Raw genomic sequence first — 19,531 nt, 5'->3', positions numbered from 1 at the left:
TCAACCGACCCTTCACACACCAGTTAGACATAGAGTAAAGAAGGAGACAAACTCTGACATCCTACAGTTCAGCCAAATCGGGGGACCTAGTCCGATGGGTTCCGAAAAGGATCCATTTATTTGGCCTCTAGTGTCCATCACTAAACCCCCAATGCCAGCCTTACACCAATCCCTATTCACAGCTCCATCCATATTCAACTTTAAGAAACTAGCAGAAGGTGGGGACCGGGACTGAAATACAACTAAGGATGGAGATATCTTCCGTATAACAGTGCAAAAATCTACTAAAGATGGATCGCCAATCAAGGAATCAATAAAAATCATAGACTGAGGGAACTTAGCCGAAAACCACGAGGCAAGGTAGAATCTCGAAAGGAAAAAGAGAGAAGGGATATCTGCAAAACCATTCTCAAAGACAACTGAATTCCTGAATTTCCATATTAACCAAACAGTAACTCCTGGAATGAAAGACCAGATGCATGATTTAGGAATAAGGGTATTCCAAGCTGATAAAAGAATCGTTAGATCCACAGGAAGTGTTGTGGAAATATTCCAGAAATGGATATAGTGATTCCAAAGATTCCATGCCACCCTGCATACAAGAAACAGATGAAAAATTGACTCAGGGAATGACCTACACAAAAGGGCACAACGGGTCCACCATGTTAGAAATTAAACTTATTTTTAATAAGGAATTAAATGGGTTTCAGTTTAATTAATTAAACTTAAGAGTTTAGTTGAGTTAATAAACTTACTTTATTAAATGATGTAAGTTTAATTGATTTTAAAAGCAACTTAAGCTTAAGTTGCCATGCATATGAAATCCTATAAATACCTATCGTAATGCACATTACGAGTGTGGAAAATAAAGAGAATCCTTTTTATAACGGTTATTCAATTACCTTTCCTTTTATTTATTATTTTGAGAGAATTCATATATTTTATTTTACAACAAAGTGGCATCAGAGTTAGATTATGGAGAAACGTTTACTTCCATTTCATTATCATCTTCTTACGAAAGACAACTATGATAGTTGGTCCATTCGTGTGAAAGCGATTATTGGATCACAAGGTGCTTGAGATATTGTTTCTAGCGGGTATGAGGTACCTGAAGACGAAACAACCTTGAATCAAGGTAAAAAAGATACTCTAGAAAAGAATGTCGGGGCCGTCTTTCGGGTGGACCCCAAATTTAGCTTCGACTTGGGTTAAATGATTAGGAGTCACCACCGATCATTTATTTTATTAAAAATGGGTTGACCGGTGTAGACACTTATTTTCGCCCGGAGTTATTTTGTTTTTTATATTTTTTATTATATATATATATATGTATATAGTAATATAGTTTGTGAAAATGTTTTTGATAAAATATAATATATAATTTTCAGAAAATGATTTTTGAAAGTTTGTATATTATATGGTTTTTGAAAATATTTTAAAATATATATAATATATAGTTTTGAAAACATTTTGAAAACATTTATATATTATATAGTTTTTAAAATATTTTGAAAACTTATATAATATATAGTTTTTAACACATTTTGAAAACATTTATATATTATATAGTTTTTAAAATATTTTGAAAACTTATATAATATATAGTTTTTAACACATTTTGAAAACTTATATAGTATATAGTTTTTTAAAATTTTTGAAAAATTATATAATATATAATTTTAAAAACATTTTTTTTTGAAAAATTATATAACATATAGTTTTAAAAACATTTTTTAAAAATTATATAATATATAATTTTAAAAAACATTTTTTTAACTTATATAATATTTTAAAATAAATTTTGAAAACTATATAATATAGTTTTGGAAATTTTTTAATATAATATATTGTTTAAAAAATGTTTTTGAAATATATATATTATATATTATATATTTTAGGATACATTATTATTATTATTTATTATTATTTATTTTTTTTTGTTTCAGGGTCCACTGTCCAGGTTCAATAGCAGTCCAACAGTTGGGGTCTGAACCAGCCCAACAAAGTTAGGGTATTCACATTCAGTTAACACAGGTGCCGCACGACCGGGAAATAAGGAGCCAAACGCGAAACGGCCGGTCGACATCCCGAGACTGACCCATCCCGGGATGACCGGCCACACATGCACGAACGACCAACAAATCCCAACCTTTTCGGGATTCACAACGGTCGGTGGGGGTTATAAAAACCCACGGCCAACATAGATCAGGGGGGACACGGCAAACATATATCATTGGCCAAAACAGAGCCAAACAACTATCAACCATACCGAGAAACGATCAACACAGCCAACATCATCGAGCCAAAAAATCACCAATCGGTCACAAAAATAGAGAACCACAGTACACCGAAAAAACACCATCACAACCAGAGATCAGTGAACCAACGAGAACAGAAACGACAAACTAAACGGCCAGAAGCCAAAACACAAACAACCCAAAAACAAAACTATCCACACTGAATCCATCACAGAACCACAACAACCACAAGAAAGCAAAAAAAACCAAAACAGTCTACAAATGCCAAAACAACCAAAGCGAAGCGACCGCAAGACCAAGCCAACGGTCACCGGAAAACCAAGGTCACCGGCTAAAAAGGGTAAAAACCGGAGCTTTGAACTTATATATACTCCGATCGGTGGGGTTTTTGGGGATATAGGCTTCGGGTTAGTGTTCATGGCGTGGAGGGGGTCATTTTGGTATTCTCATATTTATTTCGGCCTCCGCCGGAAGTGGCCGGCGCGGGGGAGAAGCCACCAGGCGGTGGCCGGCCATCGGGGCTTGGTTGGGTGAGTTGAGAGAATCTGGTAAGAGAAGAGAGATGATGATATCAGGAAATGGGGAGGAATGAAATGGTAAAGGGTGTTTTGGCCCATTTATATACGAGGGACCATTTTGCAAATATAGGATTTTAAAATCCTCTCCGTCGTCCCTCGTACTTTGATTCGCTTTGCAATTCAGTCACCAGTTGTAATTTGGCCACTGGATTTTCAATTGATTCAATTTGAGCCCCCATTTATATTTCACATTTTTTGCAATCTAACCCCAAAGTCTTATTTTATTTATTATTAACATGTTTTAATTAGTACTAACATTGTTTATTTTTACTTCATATCGTTTTTATTTTATTACTTTTGAAATAATTTATTTATTTATTTATTTTATATTTATTTATTTCTTTTCTTTTTCTTTTATTTCTTTGATTTACTTTTTTAATCTTTATTTCTTGTTTCCCTTTTATTCATTTTTATGTTTTTATTACTATTATATATATATATTTTATGTTTTTGCCTTTTTATATTCCTTTTTTTTATTTTTCTATCTAATATTTTTTCTTTTTCAGTAATAATCTCAGTCGATCAAAGGTAAATTGTTCGAATCGAATGTTTTAAATTTTGATTTAAATTTTCAATTTTCGCACTCAAAGACAACCGGAAAATTAATTGGTACCGAAAGGGCGGTTCAAGGGTGCTAATCCTTCCTTGACCGTAACCGACTCCCGAGCCCGACACATTTCTGGTAAAACACAGATCAGGTAAGATGGTGTCCGACCCACCTAAATTCGTTTTAAAATGGTCGGTGGCGACTCCAATTCACTCTAACCCAAATTATTCAAGTCGAAGCCCAATTCTGGTGCCCAACCGAAAGACGGTTACGACAGCTTGGCGACTCTACTGGGGACAGGTAAGTGAGTCAGGCCGAAATTAATTTTCGGTTGTCTTTTTATGCGAAAATGGTAAATTTAAATTTAAATTTATTTATTCGATTCCAATTATTTATCTTCGATTATTTTTCAAATAAATAGTTGTACTGACGTTTTTTTAATGATTTCAGAGTTTTTCAAAATTGTCATCTCTAAGCTCTAAACCCGAGCTCCGAACCCGTTTTAAGTGGGGGTGAAAGCGACGCATTCGTGTAAATTTATTCACCGCATATGCCTAGCAAGTAGCCTTCGGGATTCATATACCTTATGTCTTCGTGTGAATTTATTCACCGTGCGAGCATAAGGGAATGTTTCCTAACGAGTTTAACTTAGTCCACACAAGCTTGTAATGAGCTTAGGACTAAGGGTCTGGCAAGCCCAAAGGGGCACTAGCAAGGAGAACTCGAGTACCTTTTTAGAACCTAAACCGGGAGAGTATAAGGAATTAGAGCCCACCCCAAAACCTCATTCCAAACCCTAGGCTGCTTTGTTTCCTGCTTTATTTTCTATTCAAAGCATGCGAACTAGACAAATATGCGGTTAGGATTTGTTTGAAATTAGTATGCGGGATAGATATCATGTCCGGGTAGGAATTAAAGCATGCGGGGTAGATATCATGTGGGGTAGGATTTTTCATTTTTTTTATTGTTTTGATTTACCTCACTTTTATTTTTTGTTCTCTTTTATTTTGTGTTCATCGTTTGCATCATTTAAAACGATGTGTTGATCTACCAGAAATGTGTTTGTTAAACATGAATAATCTGCATTAATGGACAAAGGGGTTATAATACAAAGAGATAAAAAGCTCATAAGTTCAGCCGTGGTCAAAGAATACTCAGAGGCAAAGGTTGCAGGGGCAAGACGAGGAAAATGTTGCTGACCCAGACGCTCCTTTTGAAAACTACGATAACAAGTGGTGAAACCCCAACTAAGCTGCAGACCATTATTGACGAATTCTAGAAACAAGTCGATAAACTTACGATAGAGGGCTCCAATGACACTTTCGTTTGGATCAAGCTCGACATAGAGTGAAAGCCGGAGATGCAGTCCTTCAAGACCCCTTTTGGGGCAAGCAGCCCATCACCTGCACAAGTTTAGCCAAAGGAGCCGGAATGGTTTGACAGGATATTCAACCAATGAAAAAGACGAATCAACTTGTCAGAAGTTGTGCAGGATCTGTACCATCAAAAAAGCTTTTTGTCTCTTCAGACGTAACACTTTTGTCACAAATAAGGGTTATTCAGAATAACAGGCACATTTTTTGGATCAATGCCTCGGACATTTCATGCATCATACATTTAGACATTTTGCATTTTTTATTTTCTTTGCATTTTGTTATTTTCTTTGCATTCACATTAACTAACATAAACATGTCTCATCAAAAAGGGGAGCAAATACTGGATACACCGCCTCAAGCATTGGACACACCCCATCCGCATAACACTCGTTTGAAGAAGAAGAGGATGGAAGCCAGAATTACACAAATCGAGGAGAATTTGAAACTACAGAAAGAGCTAGAAGACAAGATAAACCAAAATAGTCGAAATACTCTAGAAACAATCACAAAGAACCAAGAGTCCTTGGTTTGATCAGATCGTTGCCAAGTTAGTTGGCCTACAATAGACCAGTGTGCCTGGGGAAGGTTCACCGGAAGGGGTAACTATACAACCTACCCCGCAAGTGGTTATCTCACCTGAAATCTTACCAGAACTTCGAGGGGACTCATCTGCTGCAAAAGCAAAGCCCTCGTCCTCTTTATTTAACCTTAAGAACAATCCGGGTTATTACCATGTACCGGATTTGGACGAAGATGACAAAGCGAGGAAGATGGAGGAAAAAATCAAAATAATTGGAGGACCAAATGAAGGTAGTCAAAGGAGACCATGACTACCATGAAATCGATGTCGCGGAACTCAGTCTAGTCCCAGACTTGGTTCTTCCTCCAAAATTTAAGTCCCCGAAATTCGAGAAGTTTGACGGGAACAATTGTCCATCCGCTCACATCACCATGTTCTGCCGAAAGATGACAGGATATGGAGGAAATGACCAGCTCCTGATTCACTACTTCCAGGAGAGTCTGTCGGGCTCAGCCATTCGGTGGTACAACCAGCTAAGCCGATTAAATATCAATACCTGGAAGGACCTGGCTAAGTCATTTTTGGAACAATATAAACATGTCAACGACATAAGGCCAGATCGAGTTATGCTACAAAGCATGGAAAAGAAGCATAACGAAAGTTTCAGGTAGTACACACAAAAATGGAGGGACTTGGCTGTGCAAGTTCATCCATCTTTAGATGAAAAGGAAACTAGAAAGTTGTTTGTACAAACCCTGAAGACACCTTACTTCGGGCATTTGGTAGCAATCACGTCAGAAAGTTTCTCAAATTTAGTCATGGCCGGTGAAATGGTTGAACTGGCCATAAAACAAGGAAAGATTAAAGGATATGACTCTAGTAGAAAGCCTCCCGTGAAGAACAAGGATCGCGAGATCAATAATGTCAACACCTACAACGCTAGCAAAGGTGTTACGATCTCAAAAACAACTGCAGCTGTACCATCTGGTACTTCTAACCAATCTCAGAGAGAACCCAGGAAGGAAAGGGAATATTTCGACCCTATTCCGATGACATACAAGAAACTCTATCAGCAACTTCTTGACACCCACGTAGTGTCACCATATCCGGTGGAACCCATGAAGCCCCCATACCCCAAGTGGTATGATTAGAATGCACATTGTGAATATCACGGCGGTGTTCCAGGGTACACAATTGAGAACTGTTACGCATTCAAGAGAGTCGTACAGAAGATGCGTAACCAGAACTGGATCGACTTCAATAACTTGGGGGCATCCAAGTGAGGAAGATCATTTCATCATTTGATGCATTCTGTTTGAACTTGTTTTTTTCTCACTTTTTCAAGTTTTGTAAGAACATTTATGTTATTTTAATGATGACGAGCAATGAATCACATTTGCAAACTTGCAATTCTTTGAATATCATTTGAATTAAGAAACTCTGTGAATGGTTCAAAGTTACGGATCTTTGACAAAGTAACATGTTTTAAAACAAGGACCTTGACCTTACCCAGAATATACCCTTAAACACCGTACCCTGCTCTTACAATTAACCAATACAACTTTGATCTTTTATAAGGTACAGACAACATGGGGCATCATTTGCATATGACAATTACTATGTTTTTTATTTAATATGTTCAATGACGATGATGATCTTTACAAATGAAAGAGTCGAGTAGGTGAATCTAGTTTATGTCAATTGCTTGAAAATTGAACTCTAAAGATGAAATTTTTGACTTTCAACAAACACCTAGGCTATAACAGGTTCTTCTTGACAATCTTAAGAAATTAAATCCGTAAAGCTTAGATATTCCACTAAGGCAATTGGTTATAGAGGAAACTTGAAAGCCCTGGTCTTATGAGTAGATTACGTTCAAACCATGACATTGCTCGGACACTTGGTAATTCGGTGTTTGCTCCACTGCTCTTGTCAGGCAGAAGACTCTGTGATGAAATGAACCCTTCAGTGAACTTGATAAAACTGATTATAATGTTAAGTGGTCCCTCTAAAGCAATTGGTTAAATGCCCCGGCTTTATGGATCCAGCTTGCCAGATAACGACAAATTAAATCAAATTTATCTGAGCAAGAAATTTTCGGTAATGTTGGACTAAGGGAGTTAAGGAACACCTGTTATAGTCGACTACACACGAGCACTCAAGAATTTCATTTTTATACCGATATTTTTTGCACTGCCTTTGTTGGAGGAGCCTACAAAGCTTGAACAAATGGAAGATTTCAGAGGACCGAAATAAAATGTCTAGTAATTGGTCATTCTAGTTGCATCATTTTGTCCGCACCCAAATGAAATGCCAAAGCATATTTCGATATTTAAAAAAAATGACATTTTGGGTTACCAAAACCATAGAAAGGAGGCCAACCTAAAGCCAACTCATCCATTTGAACATTTGTCAAAGATTTGTAACTCTGAAAGCATTAAAAGAGCTCTTGATTCCTTTGATATTTTTTGAACTCACATTTACAATTTGATTCAATTGCGAACAATATTTTATAACATTTTTATCATTTCTCTCTCCTAAAACAAGAAAAAGAAGAAAACATTTTCAAGCAGAACAGTCTCAGATATGAAAGGTCTGTAAAGCCAAAGCTCGGGAAGCAAATGGGGCACGATCCATTCCAAGGACCAGATTGACAGGCCAAACATGAGTCTCCATCCAAGAAATAACACATAATTCATTCATGTTGCATGCATCTTAGACATACTTAGGTGCATCACATTCGTCATTTTGGCATACATGATTTTTTGCAGCTTTTAGAATCAAGTTTCAACTTCAGGATGAAGGATACTCGATTTACAAGCGCCTTTGAAGAACGATGGTGGTTGCTTAACTCAGCAGTGAGAAGCTACACCTCAACCGACTTGACATATCTACAGATCTCAGAACCAATTTTAGATAGGTTCGAGAACCAATTCAGACCAAATCCAGTTCAACAACTCAACAAAGAACAACATATTTCAAGTTAATATCTTCAAGCCAGGTTTCAATTCCACGACGGAAGATATTCTGCTGACAGAATTCATCAGTGGGCTTTCCCGTAAAAGGGGAGTCATTCAAAGATCGTCTCATTTGGTTCAGACTCGCTTAGAGGAACCACCTGAAGAACTACGAACGGCTTAGACCTATGAAGAGAAGCCATTTTTTTAAGACAACATTTGCAATATAGCTCTAGACAAGATGGGCTATTTGCCAACCAAAGACCTTCGAGTTCGACTACGCTCAGCTCAAAGGCACATCATTTGCAGCATAGCTTAAGTCGAGAAGGGCTATCTGCCAAAGACCCCCAAGTTCGATTACACTCAGCTTCGAGGGCATATCATTCACAGCATAACTCAAGTATAGAAGGGTTATCTGTCACCAAAGACCTTCGAGTTCGACTACGCTCAGCTCCAAGACATATCATTTGTAGCACAACTTAAGTCTAGAAGGGTTGTCTGCCAACAAAAGACCTTTGAGTTCGACTACGCTCAGCTCAATGACACATCATTTGCAGCATAGCTTAAGTCGAGAAGAGTTATCTGCCAAAGACCCCCGAGTTCGATTACACTCAGCTTCGAGGGCATATCATTTGTAGCACAACTTAAGTCTAGAAGGGTTGTCTGCCAACAAAAGACCTTTGAGTTCGACTACGCTCAGCTCAACGACACATCATTTGCAGCATAGCTTAAGTCGAGAAGAGCTATCTGCCAAAGACCCCCGAGTTCGATTACACTCAGCTTCGAGGGCATATCATTCACAGCATAACTCAAGTCTAGAAGGGTTATCTGTCACCAAAGACCTTCGAGTTCGACTACGCTCAGCTCCAAGGCATATCATTTGCAGCACAACTTAAGTCTAGAAGGGTTGTCTGTCAACAAAAGACCTTTGAGTTCGACTACGCTCAGCTCAACGGCACATCATTTGCAGCATAGCTTAAGTTGAGAAGGGCTATCTACCAAAGACCCCCGAGTTCGATTACACTCAGCTTCGAGGGCATATCATTTACAACATAACTCAAGGCTAGGAGGGTTATCTGTCACCAAAGACCTTCGAGTTCGACTACGCTCAGCTCCAAGGTACATCATTTACAACATAGCCCAAAGCAAGAAGCGCTATATGTCAATAAAATTATCGAGTTCGATTCCATTCAGCTCGATGACACATCATTCACTACTGTCCGGCTGCATTCGAGGCTTTCAAGTCGAGAATAAGACTCAGGTTAGCCGTGCCTTAGTGGCAAGAAACCGCTTTCTGACAGTATAACTTAAGTCGAGAAAAGCTATATGTCAACGAATACCTTTCGAGTTCGATTTCATTCAGCTCGAAATCAACCACTGGGTAGAGTCCAGGTACTATTTTCCATTCGAGTTTTAACCAAGGTCTTTAAACTAGGAAGAAGACCGAGGTTGACTGTAATTTGGCAACGAGAAGCCACGTTCTGATTCTGAACTACGACTTCAATTCCATATCATTTCAAGATGGACTGGACTTCACAACGGAGGAGCCATCTGCAACCTAATTCGACGGGGAGTTATTCTTCAACTCCAGCGAGCGAAAATTTGTGTCATTTTATCTTTGTCCTATTTTTTGTTCCACGAAAAATGACAAAGAGGGGCAGCTGTAGACACTTATTTTCTCCCGGAGTTATTTTGTTTTATATATATATATATATATATATATATATATATATGTATATAGTAATATAGTTTGTGAAAATGTTTTTAACAAAATATAATATATAATTTTCAGAAAATGATTTTTGAAAGTTTGTATATTATATGGTTTTTGAAAATATTTGAAAATATATATAATATATAGTTTTGAAAACATTTATATATTATATAGTTTTTAAAATATTTTGAAAACTTATATAATATATAGTTTTTAACACATTTTGAAAACTTATATAGTATATAGATTTTTAAAATTTTTGGAAAATTATATAATTTATAATTTTAAAAACATTTTTTTAACTTATATAATATTTTAAAATAAATTTTGAAAACTATATAATATAGTTTTGGAAATTTTTTAATATAATATATAGTTTAAAAAATGTTTTTGAAGTATATATATTATATATTTTAGGATACATTATTATTATTATTATTATTTATCATTATTATTATTATTTATTATTATTTATTTTTTTCATTTCAGGGTCCACTGTCCAGGTTTGATAGTAGTCTAACAGTTGGGGTCTGAACCAGCCCAACAAAGTTAGGGTATTCACATTCAGTTAACACAGGTGCCGCACGACCGGGAAATTAGGAGCCAAACGCGAAATGGCCGACCGACATCCCGAGACTGACCCATCCCGGGATGACCGGCCACACATGCACGAACGACCAACAAATCCCAACCTTTTCGGGATTCACAACGGCCGGTGGGGGTTATAAAAACCCACGACCAACATAGATTAGGGGGGACACGGCAGACATATATCATCGGCCAAAACAGAGCCAAGCAAGTATCAACCATACCGAGAAACGATCAACACAGCCAATATCATCGAGCCAAAAAATCACCAATCGGTCACAAAAACAGAGAACCACAGTACACCGAAAAAACACCATCACAACAAGAGATCAATGAACCAACGAGAACAGAAACGACAAACTAAACGGCCAGAAGCCGAAACACAAGTAACCCAAAAACAAAACCATCCACACTAAATCCATCATAGAACCACAACAACCACAAGAAAGCAAAAAAAACCAAAACAGTCTACAAATACCAAAACAGCCAAAGCGAAGCAATCGCAAGACCAAGCCAACGATCACTGGAAACCAAGGTCACCGGCTAAAAGGGTAAAAACCGGAGCTTTGAACTTAGATATACTCCGATCGGTGGGGTTTTTGGGGGTATAGGCTTCGGGTTAGTGTTCACGACGTGGAGGGGGTCATTTTGGTATTCTCAGATTTATTTCGGCCTTCGCCGGCAGTGGCCGGCGCGGGGGAGAAGCCACCAGGTGGTGGCCGACCATCGGGGCCTGGTTGGGTGAGTTGAGAGAATCTGGTAAGAGAAGAGAGATGATGATATCAGGAAATGAGGAGGAATGAAATGGTAAAGGGTGTTTTGGCCCATTTATATACGAGGGACCATTTTGTAAATATAGGATTTTAAAATCCTCTCCACCGTCCCTCGTACTTTGATTCGCTTTGCAATTCGGTCACCAGTTGTAATTTGGCTACTGGATTTTCAATTGATTCAATTTGATCCCCCATTTATATTTAACATTTTTTTGCAATCTAACCCCAAAGTCTTATTTTATTTATTATTAGCATGTTTTAATTAGTACTAACATTGTTTATTTTTACTTCATATCGTTTTTATTTTATTACTTTTGAAATAATTTATTTATTTATTTATTTATTTTTATATTTTATATTTCTTTTCTTTTTCTTTTATTTCTTTGATTTACTTTTTTAATCTTTATTTCTTGTTTCCCTTTTATTCATTTTTATGTTTTTATTACTATTATATATATATATATATTTTATGTTTTTGCCTTTTTATATTCCTTTTTTTTTATTTTTCTATCTAATATTTTTTCTTTTTCAGTAATAATCTCAGTCGATCAAAGGTAAATTGTTCGAATCGAATGTTTTAAATTTCGATTTAAATTTTCAATTTTCGCACTCAAAGACAACCGAAAAATTAATTGGTACCGAAAGAGCGGTTCAAGGGTGCTAATCCTTCCTTGACCGTAACCGACTCCCGAGCCCGACACGTTTCTGGTAAAACACAGATCAGGTAAGATGGTGTCCGACCCACCTAAATTCGTTTTAAAATGGTCGGTGGCGACTCCAATTCACTCTAACCCAAATTATTCAAGTCGAAGCCCAATTCTGGTGCCCAACCGAAAGACGGTTACGACAACCGGATACCTTATTTCTTACCTGATCTGCGTCTTACTAGTGATGTGTCGGATTCGGGAGTCGGTTACAATCAAGGAAGGGTTAGCACCCTTGAACTTCCCTTTCGGTACTACGTAATTTCCAGTTGTCTTAATTTAAGAAAATTATAAATTTAAGTTAAAAGGTAAAATGATGATCCAAATTACTTACTTTAACGATTTTGAAAATGTACCCTTAAAGAGTCAAGAAAAGTGTTAGAAATGAAAATAAAGTGAAAAATAATGAAAACGAAATAAAGAAAAAAAAATAGATGAATAAATAATGAAAGATAAAATACATATGAAAAGTATATAACATAATTAATGCGGAGATAATGAAGATGAAAGAAATAAAAATAAAGAAAAAACACATAAAATAAAATAAATAAGATGAATAAATTATATACATATATATGATGATAATAAAAAAATAAAGGAAGAAAAAGAAATATTAATATATATATATATATATATATATATATATATATATATATATATATATATATATATATATATATATATATATATATATATATATATATATATACATATAAACATCCATACGTTAATAGTAAGAAATAATAATAATAATAGTGATAGCAATAGTTATAATAATAGTTATATATATATATATGTAATAACGTGTAGGGTAAAAAAATAATAATAGTAAAAAGGTAAGTAATAATAAAAAACGAAATGAGCAAATACTTATAATAATAATAATAATAATAATAATAATAATAAAGGGACTAAAATGAAAGGAATGAAAATGTGAGATCAAATTTCAAATAAAAATACAAAGGGGAATTCAATTCGGGGGTCAAAGAAGTTCATTGAAATCGATGAGGGACCAAAAGGGTAGTTTACCCTATTGTAAAGCAAAACACGCAGATCTGGCGTGTATCTAGGTCGGGCTAACGGGCCGTATAAAGCCCAAAATTTGGCTAAAGATTTGGCCATTTCCTTCATTCTGAACCGAGCCACCTTATTATATTTTCCTCTCAACTGTTTTTCCTCACGAAGAACAAGCGCTGGGTTCTTGAAGAACCCATACTCCGACCGTCGCACGCCGCCATTGATCGCCGATGGCCACCGATCATCGACGGCAAAAATTTCTTTGATTTTAAAAAGCTTTTTTCTCTGTTTTTTTTGAAAATCAAAAGAATTTTTTTGATATTATGCCTCCGGGGTGTGTAGATCTAAGAAGATCTCTCGACAGAAACACCCCCTGTTCATCGGCCAAAAGGATTTTGTTTGGGTCCAAACTCAGAGAAGTATCAACATGCATATCAGAACTACCTTTATTTCTTTACGAACTGATTACAAATGCTTTAAAATCACTCACTTTTGTTGTTCTTGTTTCCCTGGTATTGTGCGTAATACTTGTGTGTATTCTCTCGGTAATCTCGTAGGATTTTTGTCGGTAATCTCTCCGATCTTGTGTAGTGTATTGCGTGTATCCCCAAATTGTGTGATTACATTGAATATTTATAGTCTAGAATTTTAAGTATTTGATTCCTATTATGACTCTAACTCGGGGATGTTTGTTGGTGATGGATGTTGCATGTGCTTCTCTTGCGTCGGAGTATTCGGGGTTGACCAAAACAAACGGCCGGTTAGAGAGTCCTCATAGATAAGGGTTGTGGTGTTGGTGTGATGGAGTTAGGGTTCTAAAAAAGATAAAACCTTAAATAGGGTCTGGGTTACTTCACTAGGTCACGTGGGACTTGGGTTTGATCCACTGTTTGTTGGCTGCTGATTTTTATTTGTAAAGGGCCTGTACACAAACATAAAAAAAAATATGAGTATGTATATTATATAATATAGTTAGTAAATATTACATAATATAAGAACATTATGTAAAACGGATGAAATTTAGTGTATTCAGTTGCCCCTCTTTGCTCATTATCGTGTAACGACAGTAGAGCAAAGATTAAAAGACACAAATTTCGGCCATATCGAATATCCTCTGTCGTAGAGTTGAAATTCGATATTAAGACTGGTTTGTCAACTTAAATCACAAAATGACTCCCTCGTTGTGAGGTTGAGTCAAAACTGGAAAATTCTGAGCACGAATCCTTCGTCGTGAAGTTGAAATCGAACTCAAAGTTTTGACCAGTAGCTCCTGGATCATCTTCTGGCTCAAGATACTTCGTCGTGAAGGTGAAACTTGTCCGGAAGACTTCGGTACTGCTGTGCCATAGATGACTCCTTCGTCGTGAAGTTGGGTCAATCTGTTGGTGAAGTTGGAATTGTATATGGCCCCTTCGTCGTGAAGTTGAGCCTTGGAAGTTGAAATACAATGCAAGTGGCGTTGTTTCGAGGCCAACATCCTTCGCTGTGAAGTTGAAATTGACTATGAAAATGGAAAGTTTATTGACAAAAACTCATTCTTTGAGTTGGATATCCTTTGTCGTGAAGTTGAAATATACTTTAAAGATGGATGTTGTTTGTATGCACGATTCCCTTCGTCGTGAAGTTGAAACCGCGAGTGGCCCCTTCGTCGTGAAGTTGAGCCTGGTAATTAGATATCCTTTGTCGTGAAGTTGAAATCCAAGTAAGTTGTATTGCTCCGAGTCAAATATCCTCCATCGTGAAGTTGAAATTGGCTCTAGAACCGAGAAATTATTTGTTGACAGTCAGCCGCCTCTTCGCTGTGAAGTTGAGCTTGTGCTACCTCGAGTCTAATATCCTTCGCTGTGAAGTTGAAATTGAATCTGAATGAAATTGTGTTGACAATCAGCCGCCCCTTCATCGTGAAGTTGAGCTTGTGTTGTCTTGGGTCCAATATCATTCATTGTGAAGTTAAAATTGGCTCTGAAATTGTGAAGCCCCTTCGTCGTGAAGTTGAGCCTCGAATGGCACGATATCCTCTATCATGGAGTTAAAATAGTGGATGTGTGGGTACGATATCCTCCGTCGTGGTGTTGAAATCGCAGGTGGCCCATTCGTCGTGAAGTTGAGCATTGACTTGAATATCCTTCATCGTAAAGTTGAAATACAATTATTGTATGTTGCGGGTAGACACGATTCCCTTCGTCGTGAAGTTGAAACCGTGGATGGCCCTTTTATTGTGAAGTTTGGCTTCGAGTTAGATATCCTCCGTCGTGAAGTTGAAATCTACTCTCGAGCAAATTGTGTCGCTTCGAGTTCAATATCCTCCGCTGCGAAGTTGAAATTGACTCTAACTAAAACCTGAAAAAGTTATGCATATATGTGATGCTATGAATGCAATGCTCTTAGGTGTGCCTAAAATGCATATGCAACATATGTTATCTTGGGGCTCTGGAGAGAAATCTTGATCTCCGGTTGCCTGTTTGAAATATTGATTCTGGAATCTTGAAATTCCGATATCTGGTCTTGAATTCTTCAAATGTTGAAATCTGATGTGCATATTTTGTTCCTTTGATCCTTGATCCGGGAAATACTTCTCGACTATCTCAAGTATATGCATGAGCCTTGATCGGCTTCCGGGTACCTGTACTTTTCAATGAATCTTTGTACAGTAATATGCGATTATCTTTTGCATAAGTAGATAAATAATTAAGTTTAAGTTCAATTCAAGATGCTCGAAAGGAATTGATTTAGAGAAAAAGATTGTCTTTATTCATAAGGGAGAAAATATAACAAATAATACATGACAAACATTCTGGAAAATGAATACATGATGAGGTGTAAATGAATGTCTTAGATCTCGATAATGTGGGCACTTCTGAGCTGACAAGCCATTTGGTGACCTTGAATGCAGTATTTGCCAAAGGATCTTTAAAAATGGGACAACGTTTAGGAGAGTGCAGTATTTCTCTGATTTGTTGAGTTTGTAGAAGATTTATATGTTTGGATGCTTCCACTGTCTGGGTTTCTTGAACTAATATCCAAAATCGCCCTTTCAGGTTTTCAATTTGGACCCATTCTTGGTCGCAAGATGCCCTTTGTGGGTTTTCATCTCGAACCGACCTTATTTTTCTTTTTCTTTTTTCTTCTGTTCTTTTTCTATTTTTTCTCTTTTTTCAATTTAGGGCGCTCTTTCAGGTTTTCACCCTAAACGTCTTTTTCTCTTTTTTGTTTTTTGTTTTGTTTTGTTTTTTGTTTTGTTTTTTATTTTTTTTATTTTTATTTTTTTCGACTTAAGACACCCTTTCGGGTTTTTATCCTAAGCGAAGTACTTTTTGACTGCATCCGAGTTGATAGGATGTGGCAGTTCAGGTCCGTCCATTTCAGCCAGGATAAGAGCTCCTCCGGAGAAGGCCTTTTTCACGACATGAGGTCATTCCCAATTTGGCGTCCATTTTCCTCGAAAATCTTTATGGACTGGCAAGATTCTTTTTAGCACCAGATCTCCTTCGTAGAATATTCTCGGGCACACCTTTTTGTTATGTGCTCGGATCATTCGTTTCTGATAGATTTGACCATGATGAATGACTTTCAGTCTCTTTTCATCTATCAGATTAAGCTGATCATATTTGGTTTGTACCCACTCTACATCATCCAGTTTGACTTCTGTCAAGACCCGGAGTGACGGAATCTCTACTTCAATGGGTATCACTACTTCCATTCCATAATCTAGTGAAAATGGAGTTGCCCCAGTCGAGGTTCGCACCGAGGTTCGATAAGCGAACAAAGAAAAAGACAACTTCTCATGCCAGTCTTTGTAAGTTTCAGTCGTTTTCTCCACTATATTCTTAATGTTTTTGTTTGCTGCTTCTACTGCTCCGTTCATCTTTGGTCTGTAAGCAGTAGAATTGTGATGTTTTATGTTGAACTGTTCACAAGCAGCATTCATCATCTTGTTGTTTAAGTTTGTAGCATTATCAGTAATGATCCTTTCAGGTAGACCATACCGACATATAATCTTTTTTTTTTCAGAAACTTGCAAATAGTGGACTGAGTGACACTGGCATATGATGCAACCTCTACCCATTTCGTGAAGTAATCAATTGCCACGAGAATAAAACAGTGACCATTCGAAGCCTTTGAATGGATTTGCCCGATAACGTCCATGCCCCACACAGAGAAAGGCCAGAGCGACGTCATTATATGAAGTGGATGAGGTGGAACATTGATTTTATCTCCGTAAATCTGACATTTATGACATCTTCTAGCATAGTTTATGCAATCACTTTCGAGTGTGGACCAAAAGTATCCGCGTCTCATTATTTGTCTTGACATCATATGTCCATTTGCATGTGCTCCACAAACTTCATCATGTACTTCTTCCACTATCATTTTTTCCTCTTCAGCATCGACGCATCTTAGCAGGACTTGATTATGGCTCTTCTTGTACAAGACCTCTCTGTCAAGGACGTATCCAGCTGCCATTCTTCTAAGGGTTCTCTTATCGGTTTCAGTGGCTTCTTCTGGATAACTCCGATGCTTAATATACTGTAGAATGTCGTAGTATCAAGGCTTAGTGTCTTTCACATCTTCAATTTGGTAACAATGAGCCGGGTACTCATACGACTGCATGTTAATTGGCATCATTTCAGACTCCCCGCCAGCCTTAAGTGCGGCTGCCAAGGTAGCTAAAGCGTCGGCCATTTGATTTTCTTCTCTAGGCATATAGTGGAAGGTGACTTCATCGAATTCTTCAAGCAGATCCAGTATTAGCCTCCGGTATTCTATCAGCTTTGTATCATTGGTTTCCCATTCTCCGCGAAGCTGATAGATTACTAACGCCGAATCTCCGTATATCCGCAAGGTCTTTATGCTTTGCCCCAATGCAGCTTGGATTCCCATGATACATGCTTCATACTCTGCCATGTTATTGGTGCAATCGAAGTTCAGTCTACTGGTAGATGGGTAGCGATTCCCTTATGGAGAGATCAGGATTGCCCCGATGCTATGTCCTAATGCATTTGATGCACAATCGAAATGCATTCTCCAAGAACTATCCGTTGAAGTACTTGCTTCTTCTAAGGATATAACCATCAATTCTTCATCTGGGAAGTTAAAGTCCAAAGGCTCGTAATTCTCATCGGTTCTACTTGCCATGAACCCCGATATAGCACTTCCTTTGATTGCTTTCTGGCTTACGTACTCGATGTCAAATTCAGACAAGAGCATCTGCCATCTGGCTAACCCTCCAGATAGAGTAGGTACACCCATAATGTACTTCAGGGGATCTAACTTGGAAATTAGCCCTTCAGGGGATCTAACTTGGAAATTAGCCAAGTGGTATGATACAACATGTATTGTCGGAGTCTTTTTGTAGCCCAGACTAAAGCAAATCAAACCTTCTCGATAGGAGGATATCTGACCTCACAATCGGTGAACTTCTTGCTTAAATAATAGATGGCTCTTTCCTTCTTCCTGGATTTATCATGTTGACCTAGGACACACCCCATGGAGTTCTCGAATATGGAAAGATACAAGAACAAAGGTTTTCCTGGGATAGGGGACATCAGGACAGTAGAGTGAGACAAATACTCATTTACTTTCTCGAATGCAATCTGACATTTTTCATCCTACGTTCCAGGGTTATTTTTTCGGAGAAGACAGAAGATTGGATCACACTTGTCGGTTAACTGAGATATAAATCGTGCTATGTAATTCAATCTACCTCGAACCTCCTTCTGTGTTCGTGGGGGAGACATGTCGAATATTTTCCCGGATATTACCCCAAAGGTGCACTTACTAGGGTTTAATCTCAGTTGGAACTTTCTCAATCTCTGGAAGAACTTCATCAAATTCTCGACATGTTCATTCTCAGTTTGTGCCTTGACAATCATGTCATCGATATAAACTTGGATTTCTTTGTGCATCATGTCGTTGAACAGGGTCACCATAGCTCTCTGATATGTTACCCCGATATTCTTCAATCCGAAGGGCATTACTTTGTAGCAGAAAGTTCCCCACATCCTGACGAATGTGGTCTTCTCCATGTCTTCGATATGTATCTTGATCTAATTATATCCCGAAAATCCATCCATGAATAAAAAGAAAGCATTCCCGGCTGTATTGTCTACCAACGTGTCAATGTGAGGCAGAGGAAAATTATCTTTAGGGCTCGCCTTGTTAAGATCCCGGTAATCGACGCGCATGCAAACCTTCCCGTCTTTCTTCGGTACTGACACTATATTGGCCCCCCACTCTGGATACTTGGCCACTTGAAGGAAACCATCATCGAGTTGCTTCTTGACTTCTTCTTTAATTCTAAGGAGCATCTCAGGTCACATCCTTCTCAGTTTCTGTTGCACGGGTTTGCACTCTGGCTTAATTGGAAGTTTATAAACTACCATATCTGTGTCTAGTCCCGACATGTCTTGGTATGACCAGGCGAACACATCTCTATACTCCTGAAGTAAGACTATCAGGTTTTATCTTGCTTCAGCCGAGAGAGTTGTCTGATTTTAAC

General features: G+C 37.5%; 1 protein-coding gene across 1 annotated transcript; it reads right to left on the bottom strand.

Annotated features, from left to right (window-relative positions):
- Positions 1-12: 12 nt before the first annotated feature.
- LOC120185788 lies at positions 13-18,282 on the bottom strand. The gene is made up of 2 exons (XM_039189903.1): positions 18,215-18,282; positions 13-592 (listed from the first exon to the last, which is right to left on the bottom strand). The coding sequence occupies exons 1-2, from the start codon at positions 18,280-18,282 to the stop codon at positions 13-15; spliced, it is 648 nt and encodes a 215-aa protein (XP_039045834.1).
- Positions 18,283-19,531: the final 1,249 nt, after the last annotated feature.

The sequence above is a fragment of the Hibiscus syriacus genome, unplaced genomic scaffold (assembly GCF_006381635.1).
Source record: "Hibiscus syriacus cultivar Baekdansim isolate YM2019G1 unplaced genomic scaffold, ASM638163v2 tig00113124_pilon, whole genome shotgun sequence".
NCBI classification, from domain to species: domain Eukaryota; kingdom Viridiplantae; phylum Streptophyta; class Magnoliopsida; order Malvales; family Malvaceae; genus Hibiscus; species Hibiscus syriacus.
The sequence above is the reverse complement of the archived record's forward strand: the minus strand, read 5'-3'. Positions and strand labels throughout refer to the sequence as shown.